At 40.4% G+C, this 19,497-nt stretch overlaps 2 protein-coding genes across 2 annotated transcripts in view; one reads left to right on the plus strand and one right to left on the minus strand.

The window, feature by feature from the left end:
* LOC131110315 (amyloid beta precursor protein binding family B member 2) overlaps nt 1–16,189 on the plus strand; it is a 35,829-nt gene extending 19,640 nt beyond the window's left edge. The window contains exons 9-14 of the mRNA XM_058063309.1: nt 8,520–8,634; nt 9,734–9,809; nt 13,309–13,389; nt 13,508–13,623; nt 13,712–13,894; nt 14,894–16,189. Coding sequence (XP_057919292.1) covers nt 8,520–8,634; nt 9,734–9,809; nt 13,309–13,389; nt 13,508–13,623; nt 13,712–13,894; nt 14,894–15,082 — 760 coding nt within the window. The 3' untranslated portion in view covers nt 15,083–16,189. The remainder of the gene's footprint in view (nt 1–8,519; nt 8,635–9,733; nt 9,810–13,308; nt 13,390–13,507; nt 13,624–13,711; nt 13,895–14,893) is intronic.
* Nucleotides 16,190–17,051: 862 nt separating this feature from the next.
* Nucleotides 17,052–19,497, minus strand: part of LOC131110655 (putative methyltransferase NSUN7) — a 29,861-nt gene continuing 27,415 nt past the window's right edge. Inside the window, exons 14-15 of the mRNA XM_058063942.1 lie at nt 17,807–18,002; nt 17,052–17,741 (exon numbers count right to left, since the gene is read on the minus strand). Coding sequence (XP_057919925.1) covers nt 17,332–17,741; nt 17,807–18,002 — 606 coding nt within the window. The 3' untranslated portion in view covers nt 17,052–17,331. The remainder of the gene's footprint in view (nt 17,742–17,806; nt 18,003–19,497) is intronic.

The raw sequence follows: 19,497 nt of genomic DNA on the forward strand, positions 1-19,497 counted from the left end.
TTCTTCATCGTTGTAAGTCGCCATGTTTTTTTAATGAGAATAACAAGAATGAGGATGGAGGCTGTGCTGATTATAGTTCATCGGCAGAATACAAATTCATTGGCTCTTTAGGACGATGCGTTAACTTTAACACTGTGATTGCGGCCATCGTGAACAATAGTATTGGGACACGTGGCCCTACGCCTCTGTGTCTCCATTTATCCAGAAGAAAAGGTCAGAGGTCACTGAGAGTGAAGTTAAGTTAAAGTTTAATTTTGTAAACGTGCTTTTATGGATCTTGGCACAAAAGGGGCTTAAAAATGCAAGCACAGATGTGTTCAAAATGCCTTGGGAAAATAAAATTAAAAAATAAAATTAATTAATTAAAATATTGTGACAGGTCAATAACACTCAATAGGTTATTACTTAGGTCAATGAATATTTTTTTTAATTGTTCAATGAATATTTCAGAATAAAAATCATTTAAAAAAATTATATTTGCAAAAATCATATTTTTAATGTCCTCTCATGGCCCACCAGAGGGCCGCGGTCCACACTTTGGGAATCACTGCTCTAGACATAACACCCCTACAGTCATATCTTGAATTACACAATACAGTACACATAATAATAGAAAATAATACATCTTATATATAAGATACTGTATAACATAACATATACACTTCCTGCGGTGGCTGTTGTCAATCAATGTAATGTTACTGACACCTAGTGGCCAGTCTAGAATACTGCATTAATGTTGCTGTTTGTGGTAAAGGAGACAATTTAACTGTTTTATTGCATAAAACTATAAAAAAAAAAAAAACTATAAAAACGTGTTTTGTGTTTCAGTTAGCATCCGCTTCAGTTAGAGGCCAATTAATGCCGCTAACCAAGGTTAGCGAAGCATTGTGGGTGGCCTGTGGCTATGAAATGTGGCAATATGAAACAATTTGCATATAATAATGGTGATAATAATAACAATAATAATTGTAATAATGATAAAGATTATAACAATAATGATAATGACGATAATAATAATATTACAATGATAATAATAACAGGGGAAAACAAGACAGTGGCATGAACATGATTATATAGTTGAATACAAATGTAAATAATGGAAAGTTATATTTTGATTGATGTAAGAAATGCACTGTAATGTTTCATATATTTGCCCAAATAATTTTTTTTAATTATTTAAAAAAATAAAAAAATAAAAAAAAAGTCGCTCTGGGGTATAAGTCACAGGAACAGCCAACCTATGAAAAAAAGTGTGACTTATAGTCCGGAAAATACGGTACTGTTTATGACACATTAATATTGTTATAATGTTGTATTGTCGTGTTAAACGATACCAAAGCATCAGATCCTGAAGTTTTCGCGTTTGTAAGTCGACGTTTTTCTAACATCGAGTTCTACTGACGTTAGGAGTCCAATACAATGCGCCCGAAAACTAGCATAACAGGTCCGCTTTAAGGGATATGACTCTGCAAGTGCTTATTGAATTTATATAAAACATCTCCCACATCAAAACAACTTCATCAAAATTTTACTGCGCTTTCCCTTAATTAAAAATGCAAATCACTTAACTCGGTTTAGACTGAAATTGGATCAGATCCACATCCACTTTGGGTGCGAGCCAATGTCACAACACTGAGACGCATTTGTGTCGTCGGGATCGATAAGTGGCGCATATTTTAAGACAAGAACACGGCGCCCCCTTTGTGACCTCTCATCAACGTTCCCCCGGCAATCAGCGTTGGCGTCTGCGGTTATAGAATATTCTCGCACGTTGCCGTAGCGTGTGCAGACACTTCCATGATGCCGTTTGAAGTCTGCATGAAGCGTGTGTGTGTAACACAGATGGTTAGGTGAGGACACGAGCCTCCATTGAGCCGTTTTGGTTCCTGCATAGCTGAAGAAGGTAAAAGCGTAGCAGGCTGGGGACTAGTTATGTCTGTGTTGTTTTCACCGCTTCTTACAAAGATCTTTTATTGCCGCAGTTTTGGGACACTTCCAAGTTTATGATGCCGTTTTAGCACCTGAAGATGCAAAATGATGAAATATCGAGCCTGTTGTGGATTGTAATGTTGTAATGTTCTTGTTACACGGCCAAGTGGGGTTAGCTAAGTCGCATGGCAAAACATTTATGACTGCAAATATACCTTCTGGGGCGGCACGGTGGTTGAGTGGCTAGCGCGCAGACCTCACAGCTAGGAGACCAGGGTTCAATTCCAATTCCTCGGCCATCTCTGCGTGGAGTTTGCATGTTCTCCCACATTCCAAAAACATGCTAGGTTAATTGGTGACTCCATAGGTATGAATGTGAGTGTGAATGGTTGTTTGTCTATATGTGCCCTGTGATTGGCTGGCCACCAGTGCAGGGTGTACCCCGCCTCTCGCCCGAAGACAGCTGGGATAGGCTCCAGCACCCCCGCACAACCCCCGCAGTAGAAAAAGAATGAATTAATGAGTTCTCCTCCTATTTTGTGTGGAAGTGGTAACTTTTTTTGCTTCTTATTTTGTCTTTCCACATGTTTGCACATGTTCTCCCCGTGCATGTGTGGGTTTTCTCCGGGTACTCCGGTTTCCTCCCACATTCCAAAAACATGCTAGGTTAATTAGCGACTCCAAATTGTCCATAGGTATGAATGTGAGTGTGAATGGTTGTTTGTCTATATGTGCCCTGTGATTGGCTGGCCACCAGTCCAGGGTGTACCCCGCCTCTCGCCCGAAGACAGCTGGGATAGGCTCCAGCACCCCCGCACAACCCCCGCAGTAGAAAAAGAATGAATTAATGAGTTCTCCTCCTATTTTGTGTGGAAGTGGTAACTGTTGTGCATTATAATGTTGTAATGTTCTTGTTACACGGCCAAGTGGGGTTAGCTAAGTACGGCTTTTGGCTAGGAGACGGGAAAGTCACATAGGACACCTCCACGGCAAAACATTTATGACTGGGACCAGGGTTCAATTCCACCCTCGGCCATCTCTGTGTGGAGTTTGCATGTTCTCCCACATTCCAAAAACATGCTAGGTTAATTAGCGACTCCAAATTGTCCATAGGTATGAATGTGAGTGTGAATGGTTGTTTGCCTATATGTGCCCTGTGATTGGCTGGCACTTCATATTTTTGGAGGGGAAAGTGTAGAAATCCTTCCCCTGAGGACTCTAAGTTGGTTTCGGATAGAGGATAAGGGAATCTTAAAGAACCAAATTATAGAACGAGAACCAGATTATTTATTCCTGACAATACCTATTATTTTCAGTACCTGTATGCCTACAAGTAAGCGGGTCTTATTACTGCACAGCTGCAAAAAAAAGCACCCTTCCTTTCCGTGCCCGGTTTTTTATACACTCGAGGCTGGAGTTCTGAGGCTGGAGTCCTGGACCAATCAGCTTTCGGCACTGCCCTTGCTTGAACCGCTTTCATGGTGTTTCTCCTTCGGAATGTTATGCTTTTCCTTTGTAGTAAAGCAAGCTGTCATATGCGTACTCGATGTTTCCACCTTAACTGTCAGTTGTCACGTTAGTACTTTTTTTGTGTGGGTGTGTATATAAGTATCTTTTGTCTGTTTTTGTGAGACTATGTGTTTGTTTTAGCTTTTATCTTGAGCTAGCAAAATTGAGCAAATACCTTCAAAAGGCAGGAACGTGACAGTGAACGTGACAGACGAGGCTTGCTTGACAAACAAAAGGAACATCAGCGTATGTATGATGCCTGTGTCACTGATGTATGCTAACGTGTGGAACCTCGCAACGGACACGCACAGTCTACTAATATTTCTCTTTTCCGTTTTCTCTCCCCTCTGCTCTATTTTCTCCTTCCCTGTGCTTCCCGGGATCAGAGAAAGGTAATTGGAACTGCATGTTGTGGACTCAACTGGGATTGTGGTTAGCAGAATGTCCGTTTGGGCATCTCTGGGCGAAGTTTGCAAGTTCTACAGGGTCTCCTGTTGTTACTTGGAGACAGTAAATCAGGGGTCTCAAACACGCGGCCCGCGGGCCAAATGTGGCCCGCAGGACACTAGTTTGAGGCCCCCCGCCTTGATATGAAAATTTAATGTGAAAGTTTGATATGGATGCTGTATGGTATCATGTACCCAGAAAAAATTATTACGTTTGATTAATGTTCATGTTAAAGGTTAAATAACTGTTAATAGTTATCCTCCCTATGCGTGTGGAAGTGGTAAGTTTTTGGCTATTTAAGTTGAAAGGAAATAACTTGAAGGCTACCGTTTAGGTCGCTAGCTCTCTAGTTTGCAAGTTAGCATGTGTCTCAAGACCCTGCAGTTGCGAAATATGTTGTAAATCAGAGGTCTCAAACACACGTCCCGCGGGCCAAATGTGGCCCGCAGGACACTAATTTGAGGCCCCCGCCTTGATATGAAAGTTTAATGTTTAATGTTAATGTTTAATGTTAATGTTAATAGTTATCCTCCCTGTCCGTGTGGAAGTGGTAAGTTTTGGCTATTTAAGTTGAAAGGAAATAACTTGAAGTATATTTAAGTTTATTCATTTTTCTGTTTTTAATAAATGCGTTTTTTTTTTTTTTGGAAAACCTGATGCGGCCCAGTCTCGCCCAGACCCTAGCTCCAGTGGCCCCCAAGTAAATTGAGTTTGAGACCCCTGCTATACAACTATTGAGGAATTATGTGTAATTATTATTATATGGTCATATTGAATTAAATTGTAAACTGAAACTGTGATTGTGACTGTAAAGCCTGGTTTTAGCGGCTATACGTTTCACCTCATTAGAAGTACACGTAGTAGAGCAAAGTACCGTCTCTCCCTCTATCCAAGCCTGCAGGTATTACTTCCCTGGGAATCCGCCTTGGGACTGTAATGCATATTGAGATGAAATGTTTCTCCTAGAGGGCGTTTAGCTTTGTGCCAATATGTGGATTAATGGCCAATTTATATTCCACATTTTCTCCACGCCTACATCTCCCATACCAATATCATGATTATGTCTCTTTGAAATTCCTCCTCGTGTTAAAAGCTACATTTTTCTTTCACTTTCTCGGTGTTGTTGGCTATGAGTGCCTGTTTTCTATTGCACTTGCACTTTTGGCAAGTCAACAACTACGTAAAAAGGATGATGTAAAACGTATTATTACTGCATTTTGCATCAGAACTTCTTTGTGTTCATGCATTGCTCTAATTAGCTCATAAAAATTTTGTCATTTGTGCCATTTTCACGATATGAGACTTCTTTCTTCAATCGTCTGCCATGTGAAACAGGCAAATATGTTCTTATACGTTAATCCCTCGTTTATTGTAATGCAATATTGTAAGTAATGTCATTTTTTGTAATTCAGGGGTCTCAAACATGCGGCCCGCGGGCCAGATGTGGTCCGCAGGACACTAGTTTGAGGCCCCCGCCTTGATATGAAAGTTTAATGTTAGATGCTGTATGGTATCATGTACCCAGAAAAAATTATTACATTTGATTAATGTTCATGTTAAAGGTTAAATAACTGTTAATAGTTATCCTCCCTATGCGTGTGGAAGTGGTAAGTTTTTGGCTATTTAAGTTTCAAGGAAATAACTTGAAGGCTACCGTTTAGGTCGCTAGCTCTCTAGTTTGCGAGTTAGCATGTGTCTCAAGACCCTGCAGTTGCGAAATATGTTGGAAATCAGGGGTCTCAAACATGCGTCCCGCGGGCCAGATGCGGCCCGCAGGACACTAGTTTGAGGCCCCCGCCTTGATATGAAAGTTTAATGTTAGTGCGGCCCGCGCAAGTTTGATATGGATGCTGTATGGTATCATGTACCCAGAAAAAATTATTACGTTTGATTCATGTTCATGTTAAAGGTTAAATAACTGTTAATAGTTATCCTCCCTATCCGTGTGGAAGTGGTAATTTTTTGGCTATTTAAGTTTAAAGGAAATAACTTGAAGGCTACCGTTTAGGTCGCTAGCTCTCTAGTTTGCGAGTTAGCATGTGTCTCAAGACCCTGCAGTTGCGAAATATGTTGTAAATCAGGGGTCTCAAACATGCGTCCCGCGGGCCAAATGTGGCCCGCAGGACACTAGTTTGAGGCCCCCGCCTTGATATGAAAGTTTAATGTTAGTGCGGCCCGCGCAAGTTTGATATGGATGCTGTATGGTATCATGTACCCAGAAAAAATTATTACGTTTAATTAATGTTCATGTTAAAGGTTAAATAACTGTTAATAGTTATCCTCCCTATCCGTGTGGAAGTGGCAAGTTTTTGGCTATTTAAGTTGAAAGGAAATAACTTGAAGGCTACCGTTTAGGTCGCTAGCTCTCTAGTTTGCGAGTTAGCATGTGTCTCAAGACCCTGCAGTTGTGAAATATGTTGTAAATCAGGGGTCTCAAACATGCGTCCCGCGGGCCAAATGTGGCCCGCAGGACACTAGTTTGAGGCCCCCGCCTTGATATGAAAGTTTAATGTTAGTGCGGCCCACGCAAGTTTGATATGGATGCTGTATGGTATCATGTACCCAGAAAAAATTATTACGTTTGATTAATGTTCATGTTAAATGTTAAATAACTGTTAATAGTTATCCTCCCTATGCGTGTGGAAGTGGTAAGTTTTTGGCTATTTAAGTTTAAAGGAAATAACTTGAAGGCTACCGTTTAGGTCGCTAGCTCACACACACACACACACACATAGAGTATATGTTTGCCCCCATTAAGGGTTGGAAGAAGCTGTAAACAAAAAGTAGAAAGATGTTTTCCTGGCCAGGACAAACAGAGGAGAAGCAATGGAGAAGTGAAGATGTCACCGGCTGCAAAATATGAAACATTCACAGCCAATATTTATCACTTATTATGTTTATGAGCCCATTACCAAGGCTATGGCTGCCGCCTAATTGCGCTCATACACACGCTGGGTCGATAACGTTCCTCGCCTTTGGCCGGGAAAGGAAAGTGAGGTGTGGATGAGACAGTGGGCTCGGAAACGTTTTTAGCCGTGTGCAACCTCTTACAGTACAAATGGTGATTTTATGACTTGGCAAGGCTCGCGGGGGGGTGGGGGGGGGGGGGAGAACACACAAAGAAACAAAAAAAAAAAGCATCAATTTCTTGATAGGAAAGAGCCTGTGGCCAACTTGGCTTGCTGATGGTTTTGAAATTGCTGCTGCCACACTCTTGAAAAGAGCAGTCATGACTGCGGGTGATGCAAAAGTGAAGATTGGTTGCTGAAAGCACACACATGGGATTGCATGTCAGGGTGGATGACTGACTGGTCACCAGCCAATCACGGGACACGTACAGGCAAACAACCATTCACATGCACATTCACGCTATAGCAGGGGTCTCAAACTCAATTTACTTGGGGGCCACTGGAGCTAGGGTCTGGGTGAGGCTGGGCCGCATCAGGTTTTCCAAAAACAACAACTGCAGGGTCTTGAGACACATGCTAACTCGCAAACTAGAAAGCTAGCGACCTAAACGATAGCCTTCAAGTTTAATTTCCTTTAAACTTAAATAGCCAAAAACTTACCACTTCCACACGCATAGGGAGGATAACTATTAACAGTTATTTAACCTTTAACATGAACATTAATCAAACGTAACAATTTTTTCTGGGTACATGATACCATACAGCATCCATATCAAACTTGCACGGGCCGCACTAACATTAAACTTTTATATCAAGGCGGGGGCCTCAAACTAGTGTGCCGCGTGTTTGAGACCCCTGTTGTATAGTATGGCAGTTCCAATAACTATGTACCCGTCATTAGACACGCACGTCATGTTTTGCTTATTATACAAGAAATTAAAACAATTATGCAAAAGTCAATGTAGCCGAAGTCGAGGCAACATATTGAAAAGGTTTCAGCTATGCGCACATTTTTTAACGAGTCATGCAATAATAGTTAAAAAGGCAGAATTGTAGAAAACATGCATTTTTATAGTGGAGTTCTGAATGTGAAGCAAAGCCATCCAATTACTATGTAGCCGTCATTAGACACGCACATCATGTTTTGCTTATTATACAAGAAATGAAAACGATTATGCAAAAGTCAATGTAGCCGAAGTCGAGGCAACATATTGAAAAGGTTTCAGCTATGCGCACATTTTTTAACGAGTCATGAAATAATAGTTAAACAGGCAGGATTGTAGAAAACATGCATTTTTATAGTGGAGTTCTGAATGTGAAGCAAAGCCATCAAACAGTTCACTTATTCTTTTTTAAAGAAACATGCAGGATTAAAGAAACATGCAGGATTTCATCATCTCAGTTGTTCCACTGCCCCCCCTCACCCCCCCCCCCAACCCATTTTGGTGTCTGTGGACTTTGAAGATTGCCTTCTGCAACTGGTTAGCTTCTTGCAGTCATTGGTTGGTCCTCATGGCCGCATTATAAAATGCAACAGCATCGATTGGTTGTCATTCTTTGTCAAACATGGCTGCCATCAAGTCAAATGTTTTGGCATCAGTCACTTCATAAGTCATTCGGGATGTGTCGGCGTGCTAGCATTTAGCATTTGTCACAGAAAAGATGTCAGAGACGGTGCATTCGCGTGCTATGATTCTTCTTCTTCTTCTTCTGTGTGCGCTTCAGGGACTTTGCCTACGTGGCGAGGGACAAGAACACGCGGGTGCTGAAGTGTCACGTGTTCCGATGTGATACGCCTGCCGCAGCCATCGCCACTAGTCTCCACGAAATCTGCTCCAAGGTGGGTGCCATTAACACTTTTAGGTGTGCATGACTGAACGCGTATGCTGATATCACGCCGATGCTAATGGTTGCAAAAATGAGTCCACATACACACACACACACACACACTCATGCATGACCCAAAAAGAGGAACCAGTCCTGTCCTTGGGCCACTGTTGACCTTGCAAAGAGTGGTTCTACCTGGGACTAGTACTCCTCCTCGCTGGTATGCTGGCCCAGTTAGAATGTGTTAGCATTCAAAACACTACATGCAATTATGTATATGAAAATAGTATTATTGTCTAGTAGTGCAGTTGTGTTAAATTAAGTACAGCGAATAACTTTTTCTTTGTGTTTGAGTCCATAACCGACTTTGCAAACCGGTCTACAAATCATAAACATATGTGTGCTAGCGTTTGTTTTTTTGCCTGTGTTAAGAACAGTGTTGGGCATGTTACTTTCAAAAAGTAATTTGTTATAATTACTAGTTACTTCTTTAAAAAAGTCTAGTTACCAGTAAAAGTAACTATTGCCCCAAGTTTTCTATACTTTCATTATGAAAATATTCCATAATTAAGAAGGAATACAGTCAGGTATGGAAGCAATCCATGACAATAAACGAGGGATTAATGTATAAGAACATATTTGCACATCTTCACACTCAAAGTGGATGCAAGAAGGATGTCACGTACTGATTGGCTGATTCATAACCAGATTAGTTTAATCACATAAACTCCACCTGATGTGTACATGGTGTATTTATGTCTTTAATGGTTTATTTCCTCTGGTTATAGTGACTATATTGGATAATATGAGTAGAAATGTGACTATAGGGGTGCTATTTTATGTCCAGAGGTCTCTACTCATGTTAAAAATCTGTATTTTGAGGGTTAAGAACAGTGTTGGGCATGTTACTTTTTTGGTTTAATCACATAAAAACTCCACTTGAGGTTAAAGTGTGAAGATTTTTTGCGTCCTGTCGCTCGTGTAAAATGGCTAAAAGATTACTTTTGGCTCCTTTGCGTCACCGCTTGGTTCTTCTCACTGTCACTGTTTTGTTTTGCTCCTTTGGCCTATAATACTTTTATTTATTTTTTTTCCCCTCTCTCCTTGTCTAGATTATGGCTGAAAGGAAAAGTGCCAAGGCTGCATCTGGCAGCTCCTCCCAGACTGGTTCTGACGTGCCCCTGCAAGGTACACACACACACACACACACACACTTGTATTCTTTTGTAGCTCCCCTGTGAGACAATAGGATGTGTCATCTTCCGCTGTGCGCTTTCTTGTCTCACATTACAGCCATCTTCCACCTCCAAAAAAAACACGACCATATCCACATATTTTAAGACCGCATCTTCCAGGAGAGATTGTGACCATAAAAGATACGTAGTCCCCTTTGGCTCAATTAAACCCACTTCACAAGAAATCCTCATCACGGAAGCTAATCCTCGTCACTGATTCCTATTTCGCTTAGTCGCCCCGTGTGTTCCACTCAGCTCTCATTACAGAGGAAGAGCGAAAAACCAGCATCACAAGTCACGCTTGGATCCGCTCTGCATGGCAAATAAGGATGGACGCTATCGACTCATACGCACGCCGCCAACCTCATTAAAAGCCAATTAGTAGTTTGTTTGAGGCCAGAACTACGTATACCAACACTGGGATCAAAGCTCTTACTGGTCTAGTATCCCTCACATCTTCTGGACTTCTTATTTCAAGGCGTTGGGTGTCCGGTGAGACTTGACTTGCAATAAACAAAGTGGAGATTTCACACGTTTCCCATTAGGAAAAGTTTCACCCGTCAAAGCATTATCAAACTTTTTAGTGTTAACTATATAATAAAAATAATTAAATCATTTTAAAAATTAAAATTTTAACAGCAACATTTTAGTGTTAAGTTATTTTTAGTGTTAAGTATATAATCAAAATAATAAAATAATAATAAAATAATTTAAAAATTACGTTTTTAACAGTAACATTTTAGTGTTAACTATATAATAAAATAATAATTTAAAAATTACATTTTTAACAACAACATTTTAGGGTTAACTATATATTAAATATAATAAAATAATTTAAAAATTACATTTTTAACAGTAACATTTTAGTGTTAACTATACAATAAAAATGATAAAATAATTAAAAAAAAATTTTACAGTAACATTTTAGTGTTAACCATATAATAAAAAAATAAAATAATAATAAAATATAAATTTACATTTTTAACACTAACATTTTAGTGTTAACTATATAATAAAAATAATTTAAAAACAATGAAAAAAATTACTTTTTTAACAGTATCATTTTAGTGTTAACCATATAATAAAAATAATAAAATAATTTTTAAAAATAATTTTTTTACTGTCAAGTAAACTATTTAATATTGCTAGCCCCATATTATATAATTTTTATAAACAATAATTGTACAATTATACAAAAACAAACAAGTGTCAGAGTCTGTAAAGCAACATACTATAGTGTACCCAATTGTAATGAGGGGTACGTGAATCATAAAAAAAAAAAAAACAATTAGCGAATAACACTCACAACTCCAAGTGCACCTGAACGCCTCACGGTGCAAGGCGAAAGGAGCAGAAAGGAAGGCAGAGCATGACGTTGTTGCTGTGTGTGCATCATTTGAACAAATTAGTAAGTTGCACAGTTATGAAAAAGAGGGGGCGTATGTGATTGTTGATTAATTGACTGTGATTAATTAATTTGATTAAAATGTATAATCATTTGTGAAGGTGCGATGTTGAAACCGCGTTGTAGTGAGGGCCGACCACATGATACACTACAACGAACGTACCACGAGCAGTTAGCCATCACTGTATCGTATATTGCGGTTATCGCTATAACGCCCCCCCCCCCCCCCCCCCCCCCCGTTAAGTTTGTCCTCAGTGGGTGTTCAAGTGTAAAAACGACCGTCCTTCTAACGACTGTTTTCATTGCCTGAGAAGAGCAGATGGGAATCTCTCTCTGCTGAGTTCACTGATGAGGTGGATCCAGGTAAAAGCCATCCTCTCCCAGATTGATTTCCCTTTCCCTTCTCCCGTCCATAGTCATCATGGAGATGAGCTCTTGATGGATCGTTACGCTGTGAAATTCACTAATTAAGGTGCTGACGGTGCAAAATGGGCTGAAACTTATTATGAAGCGACGACGACGTGATCGGCTTTATTCCGCGTCGAGGTGATGGAATCTATTCCTAATGCGCATGGAAAGTTTTACATTATTCAACATCCGTACATACATCCATACGTTTTCTATGCCGCTTATCCTCATTAGGGTCGTGGGGGTATGCTGGAGCCTATCCCAGGTACACCCTGAACTGGTCGCCAGTTAATGGTTGAACATGCAGTATGAATGAATGAATGAGTTCTCCTCCTATTTTGTGTGGAAGTGGTAACTTTTTGTCTTTCCCCACCCTTTTGTCTTGAACCAGGGTTCAATTCCACCCTCAGCCATCTCTGTGTGGAGTTTGCATGTTCTCCCCGTGCATGTGTGGGGTTTTTTTCCGGGTACTCCGGTTTCCTCCCACATTCCAAAAACATGCTAGGTTAATTAGCGACTCCAAATTGTCCATAGGTATGAATGTGAGTGTGAATGGTTGTTTGTCTATATGTGCCCTGTGATTGGCTGGCTCCTGGGATGGGCTCCAGCATACCCCTACGCCCCTAATAGAGGATAAGCGGCATAGAAAACAAATGGATGTATGGATGGATGTTGAACAATGTAGAACTTTCCATGCACATTAGGAATGCGCCTCTTGCCCGAAGACAGCTGGGATAGGCTCCAGCACCCTCGCAACCCTAATGAGGATAAGCGGCATAGAAAACAAATGGATGTATGAATGGACATTGAACAATGTAAAACTTTCCATGCGCGCTAGGATAGGCTCCAGCACCCCCCCCACCCCCCCGCGACCCTAATGAGGATAAGCGGCATAGAAAACAAATGGATGTATGAATGGATGTTGAACAATGTAAAACTTTCCATGCGCATTAGGATTGCGCCTCTTCGCCTCTCGCCCGAAGACAGCTGGGATAGGCTCCAGCACACCCGCAACCCTAATGAGGATAAGCGGCATAGAAAACAATTGAATGTATGAGTGGATGTTGAACAATGTAAAACTTTCCATGCACATTAGGAATGCGCCTCTCGCCCGAAGACTGCTGGGATAGGCTCCAGCACCCCCGCGACCTTAATGAGGATAGGCAGCATAGAAAACAAATAAATGGATGTTGAACAATGTAAAACTTTCCATGCGCATTAGGATTGCGCCTCTTCGCCTCTCGCCCGAAGACAGCTGGGATAGGCTCCAGCACACCCTGCGACCCTTTTGAGTATAAGCAGTAGAAAATGAATGAATGAATGTGTAAAGGTTCCTAATATAATAGCTGGTAAAACGCACGAGTGCATGATATTTTGAAGATGCGGTCCCATTGATGAAGTATGAACCTATTTGACCTCCCTTGCTGATGATGCAGATGCAGGTGATGCGGCTTCTTTTAACTTTTGCCTCCAAGCCACGGAGTAAACAAACACAGCAGGGCTTCCATCCAGCGTGATGAATTTTTGTGTGTGTGTGTGTGTGATTGGTTGCTTCATGCCCTAATTATGCCAGCAGCACATTACAATATGCAAAAATGCAGAAGTGTCGTCACATGATTAAAAACATGTATGTTTGCAGAGTTCCCCATGCCAAAGACGGAATTGGTGCAGAAGTTCCATGTGCTGTACTTGGGAATGACGTCAGTGTCTCGGCCCATAGGTACTCATGAGCCCACGCTAATAATCCAAACCCCCCCCATCGGTCTTGTAATGACTTCCTCCCACCATCTTCTCCTGGTTCATACTCTCCTGTGTGTGTTTTGGTTTCTTTTCTCCAGGTATGGACATCATAAACGGCGCCATCGACAGCCTGGTGTCCTCCACTGGTAAGGAGGACTGGACTCCTGTGATTCTCAGCATCGCCGACACGACTTTGGCTGTGATTAAAGAAAAGGCAGGTTCTTTGTTCTTTGTTGTTTCTGTAGGATTAGACGCGCTACCGCTAATAAAAGATCGATTCTTTTAATGAACTTTGCACACAGGAGGAGGAAGAGGAAGTGCTGGTGGAGTGTCGGGTCCGTTTTTTGTCCTTCATGGGTGTTGGGCGGGACATCCACACGTTTGCCTTCATCATGGATACAGGAAGTCAGCACTTCCAGTGTCACGTGTTTTGGTGCGACCCCAATGCAGGATGCGTGTCCGAAGCCGTGCAGGCAGCTTGTGTGGTAAGCGTTTGCTAATGTCCTGGATAAGCGGTAGAAAATGAATGAATGAGCTCTCCTCCTAATTTGTGTGGAAGTGGTAACTTTTTGGCTTCTTATTTTGTCTTTCCCCACCCTCGGCCATCTCTGTGTGGAGTTTGCATGTTCTCCTCGTGAATGCGTGGATTTTTTTCTGAGTATTCCGGTTTCCTCCCACATTCCAAAAACATGCTAGGTTAATTAGCGACTCCAAATTGTCCATAGGTATGAATGTGAGTGTGAATGGTTGTTTGTCTAAAGGTGTCCTGTGATTGGCTGGCCACCAGTCCAGGGTGTACCCTGCCTCTCGCCTGAAGACAGCTGGGATAGGCTCCAGCACGAGCCTTGTGAGGATAAGCGGTAGAAAATGAATGAATGAATGACTTGTCCTCCTATTTTGTGTGGAAGTGGTAACTTTTTGTCTATATGTGCCCTGTGATTGGCTGGCCACCAGTCCAGGGTGTACCCCGCCTCTTGCCCCAAGACAGCTGGGATAGGCTCCAGCACCCCCCGCAACCCTTGTGATGATAAGCGGTAAAAATGAATGAATGAATGAGCTCTCCTCCTAATTTGTGTGGAAGTGGTAACTTTTTGGCTTCTTATTTTGTCTTTCCCCACCCTCGGCCATCTCTGTGTGGAGTTTGCATGTTCTCCTCGTGAATGCGTGGATTTTTTTCCGGGTACTCCGGTTTCCTCCCACATTCCAAAAACATGCTAGGTTAATTAACGACTCCAAATTGTCCATAGGTATGAATGTGAGTGTGAATGGTTGTTTGTCTAAAGGTGTCCTGTGATTGGCTGGCCACCAGTCCAGGGTGTACCCCGCCTCTCGCCCAAAGACAGCTGGGATAGGCTCCAGCACGAGCCTTGTGAGGATAAGCGGTAGAAAATGAATGAATGAATGAGTTCTCCTCCTATTTTGTGTGGAAGTGGTAACTTTTTGGCTTCTTATTTTGTCTTTCCCAACCCTTCACACTTTCACAGTTGCGCTATCAGAAGTGTCTGGTAGCGCGGCCGCCCTCGCAACGAGCCGGTTCCTCGTCTTCGCCCGCCGCCGCTGCCACCGCCGAACCGGTGAGCCGTCGAGTGACCACCAGCGTGAAGCGCGGCGTCCAGTCTCTCATAGACACTCTGAAACCTAAGAAACAACCGTCGGAGCTCCCTCAGCAATGACCCCCCCCCCACCACCACCCCAACTACCACCACCCTCACCAGTGAGCACAGCACCTCCCAGACCAAGCCACAGCTTTGCTGCCATGGTAACCAGTGATGTACTGTACAGATATATATATGTTAGCTCACGCCAACAAAGAATACACGAAATGTGTTTTTTTTAACAAATATGACAAAAAAAAACACCATGTTTGGACTGGAATCGAACGCTCATGGAACCTTTCAGCAAGGCACTAAATTTGCTGCATTTAAATGTCGCATTCCCGTTCGATGACAGGGAAGAAAAGCTCTTGTAGTGATTATAATAATCATCAATGCAAAAGGAAAGTCTGTGTAGGACGAAGGCACAAAATACGTTAAAAAAAAACGAGAGCGATGGCTTTTTTGATGATGCATGTAGTCTTGACAGTTTTATGTTGATGAGTTCTTGAAATTCCGACCATTAAAAGAGTAGTGAACACAACGCCTAGTACCGTACTGTACATGCTCTCTGCACTTGATTGTCAATTGATTCACATTGGCACAAAAATAAGCCCATAATAATCATTATTATTCCATAATTATGTGTCCCGTTCTCTCTAATCAAACGTTTAGTACATTTTATATAAGTTCTTATTTTATTTTCGGTTGAAAAGATCATCGCTAAAAAGCGACACATCACTCTGTCCTCAGGAATCTTTTTTGCATATACAAAATATTTATACGACGACAAGAGCTGAGACTGCGACGCCCTGCTTGTTTTTTTTTGGCTTTTTTTTGTTCGGCTTCCACGGATAACGTGAATATTCCCAACAAAAAAGTCTGACGTCACCGCTTTTAAAGGGCCAGCGCGCCAGCACCTGCACTTCACTCGCTAACTGCGAAAAGCAGTCGGACTTGACACCAAAACGACAATGAAACGCCGTCTGCCGTGTCGGGTTCAGTCATCACACGTCAACACACGTCAACACACGTCAACACACTGTAAAATGTTATCTGTTGTGACAATAAATGCATTAACAAAGAAGGAAAATAAGCGGACTTTTCATATTTTTTATATTGGGGAATTTGCTAGTGTTATAGTAGTATAATATTAAAAAAAACAATATTGGAATGACTGCATGTGTGAGTACCAAGAAGAAAACCTGTGTCCTTTGACGCATGTATACATTACTTTTTCAGATGTTTTTTTTTTTTTTAATTAATGTCTGACTTTCAAGATCAATACTGGGAACACTTTATTTTTTTATATTTTGTCTTCAGCAAACATTCATGCAAACTAATATTCATCTTTTAGTGAGCAACAAAAACAAAAACGGTGACAACTGTACAACGCCATTTTCAACATTCTCAAGTGTAAAAATATGTTAACCCCTAATAGTAAGAAGGAAAAAGTCAACTTTTTTTAATTGTAAGTTTGATAACAAGTGTAGAAAAGTTTCGAAAAAGCCAAAGAAAAAGCAAACTTCGAAACTTTCTATGTTAGAGCAGAGGTGTCCAAATATTATTAGAGCACTATGGACACGAAATAACACCCCTATAGTCACCTTTACTTTTATTTTTACTTACACTTTTAAGGAAGGAAGTTGTAGTGTTGAATTAGTGAGGGGGGATTTGAGTTTTCTTGTTTGCAATCCGAGGAAGAAGAAGATGTAGTAGAAGAGTTCTGTGGAGTATAATGTGATAAAGCTAAACTTAGGGATTTTTTACATTTTCCAGATATCAACATTCAACATTCAACATTCTTGTTTAATAATTTTTGTAAATATACATGTTGTAATACTGTGACTTTATTCTTGGTTGTTTCTCATAAAAAAAATATTATTTAATATTTCAACTCTATGCTACTAAATTAGAACGACATTTTAATTTACATTTAATAATTTAAAATATTTAATTTAATAATGTATTGTTAATAATTATTATATTTCATTTTTTATAATTTTTAATAATTTTATAATTTTAATAATTACTTTACTTTTACTTTACCTTACACTTTTACCTTTACCACACTCCTATTAATGACTATTTACATGTAACTTTTATGGTGTGCGATAATTACTGCCACCTAGTGACCAGAATATGACATACACTTATATGTCTATATGTTTTGGCTAATAATAGAACATAGTCTACCACCAAGAAGCCATTATTTAGTAATTAATTTCTAACAAAAAGCGATATTACAAGGGTGGATTATTCTTATAATTCTGAATTGTATGACCTCAGATGACCTCTACTGCATCGTCACACGTTTTTTCAGCAGAGACTCAAACCCAAAACCTCAACTTGTGTTTGAGCGTCACGTCCTTGGAGAAGCTCCCGGCTAAACGAGGGGACGGTAAAGTCGTTAAAGTCGTAGCCGGGGTCCTCCACGTGTGGAGACCAGGATGCGGCGGCGGCGGCGGTGGTGGGAGAAGACGCAGAGGAGGCAGGACGATAACGGCGGGTTTCAGCACCTTTCGGGGATGGACAGCAGGGGCCCTGGGGGCCACGGGAGGGGGGGCGGGACGTGGAGAGGAAGTGGAAGTTGTAGTGTTGAATAAAGCCGTGACGACGCTGGGATGCTTTTTTACATTAGTGAGGTGAGATTTGGAGTTTTCTTGTTTGAAATCCGAGGAAGAAGAAGACGTAGAAGAAGAGTTCTGTGGTACTTTCCTTCGCAGTTTGAGGGGTTTTGCTGGAAATCAAAATGGAGAATGTAGTTTCTAGTGTAAGCAACAGCAATCTTATCATCAATCTTACCTGGTGCTAAATGTGGCTGAGCTTTGATGGAGATGCGATGCTCAGGTGGTCGAGATGAGAAGGTCGCTTTGCTTGACTTCATGGTTTGTCCACGCGGCGTTTTTCTGATTGGCTGGTTGGACCTCATGCGGTCGGGTTTGCCTTTGGCCGGCGCCGCTTGAGTTGGCCCTTTGAGGGTGGCCTCAGGCTGTGAGGACTAAAGGATGAAGGAAGACTTTTGTTGTTGGTCAAACGTCAGAAAAATGTGTTAATTCTGCAAAAAAAAATCCTACATTTTGAATATGTGTGTACTGCATTGCATCATAGAGCTGTTTCTAATATTTTGTACTGTATAGGAGCCGAAATAGTAAAAAAAAAACTCTTTTAAGTAGAATTTTAAAAAAAAATCTCTCTGACAACGTGGATTATTATTTTTGTATTTGAGTATAACGTGATAATGATAAACTTAGATTAGGGATTTTTTTTTACATTTTCCAGATAATTTATTATTAATAATTATTATATTTTATTTGTATCATTTTTAATCATTTTATAATTACTTTACTTTTACTTTACCTTACACTTTTACATTTACCACACTCCTATTAATCATTATTATTATTATTATTATTATTATTATTATTATTATTATTATTATTATTATTATTAGTATTAGTATTATTATTGTTATTGTTATTGTTATTGTTATTGTTATTGTTATTGTTATTGTTATTGTTATTGTTATTGTTATTGTTATTATTATTAATCAGTCCGAGGAAGAAGAAGAAGACGTAGTAGAAGAGTTCTGTGGTGCTTATTTTTGTACGAGTATAATGTGATAAAGCTAAACTTAGATTAGGGATTTTTTTTTTACATTTTCCAGATAATTTATTATTAATAATTATTATATTTTATTTTTATCATTTTTAATAATTTTATAATTACTTCAATATTACTTGCTTTAATATTTCAAAACTTTTTTTTGTTGTTGTTTTGTCTCGCTTTATATTACCACTTTTTTTTATTATTATTATTATTTTTTTTTTATGTGATTTTTTTTTTTTTTTTTTGCCCTATAATAGTCACGTCGCTATTCCCGCAAGATGATGACATAACTTTTTCTGTTAAAATTGCAACTTTTTCGTTGTAAATGTATATATTTAGTATGTGCTGCCCCTAAACCGCACTTTGGACACCCTTGCCTTTGCTCATCTGAATGCAGATGTACCTTTTGTATAGTTTGTATATGGAATTTATACATTATACACTAACGATTATCGGACAAATTAGGACAATAACGAAAATTTTTGTCTTGTGACAGTGGGCGTGGGGGGGTGGGGGTGTGGGGTGCCACTATGTCCTTGCTGGCGGCTGCAGGGTCACCTGCCGTCTCATCAGCAGCCACCACTGCCTCCCTCAACACTTGAATTATTCATAACGTAAACCACAGAGATTCGCTGCCTGTGTGTTTTTTTTTTTGTTTGTTTTTAAGTGCTTCGACTTCCATGCAAACATGGAAAAGTGTCGGAAAAAATGTCGGAAGTTGTGTGTGTACACGTGTGTATTCGCCATCAGTGAGAGTGCATGCATCATGTAGGGGGCGTGTTTACGTGTAGCATGCAGGTTTAGAGGAACCGTGTTGCAGTCTTTTGGTGCCCTGAACTTCATTGATGCTAACTCATTCCGACAGCGGACTTTGAATTATTCAGCAG

This window comes from Doryrhamphus excisus, chromosome 23 (genome assembly GCF_030265055.1).
Source record: "Doryrhamphus excisus isolate RoL2022-K1 chromosome 23, RoL_Dexc_1.0, whole genome shotgun sequence".
Lineage (NCBI taxonomy): Eukaryota > Metazoa > Chordata > Actinopteri > Syngnathiformes > Syngnathidae > Doryrhamphus > Doryrhamphus excisus.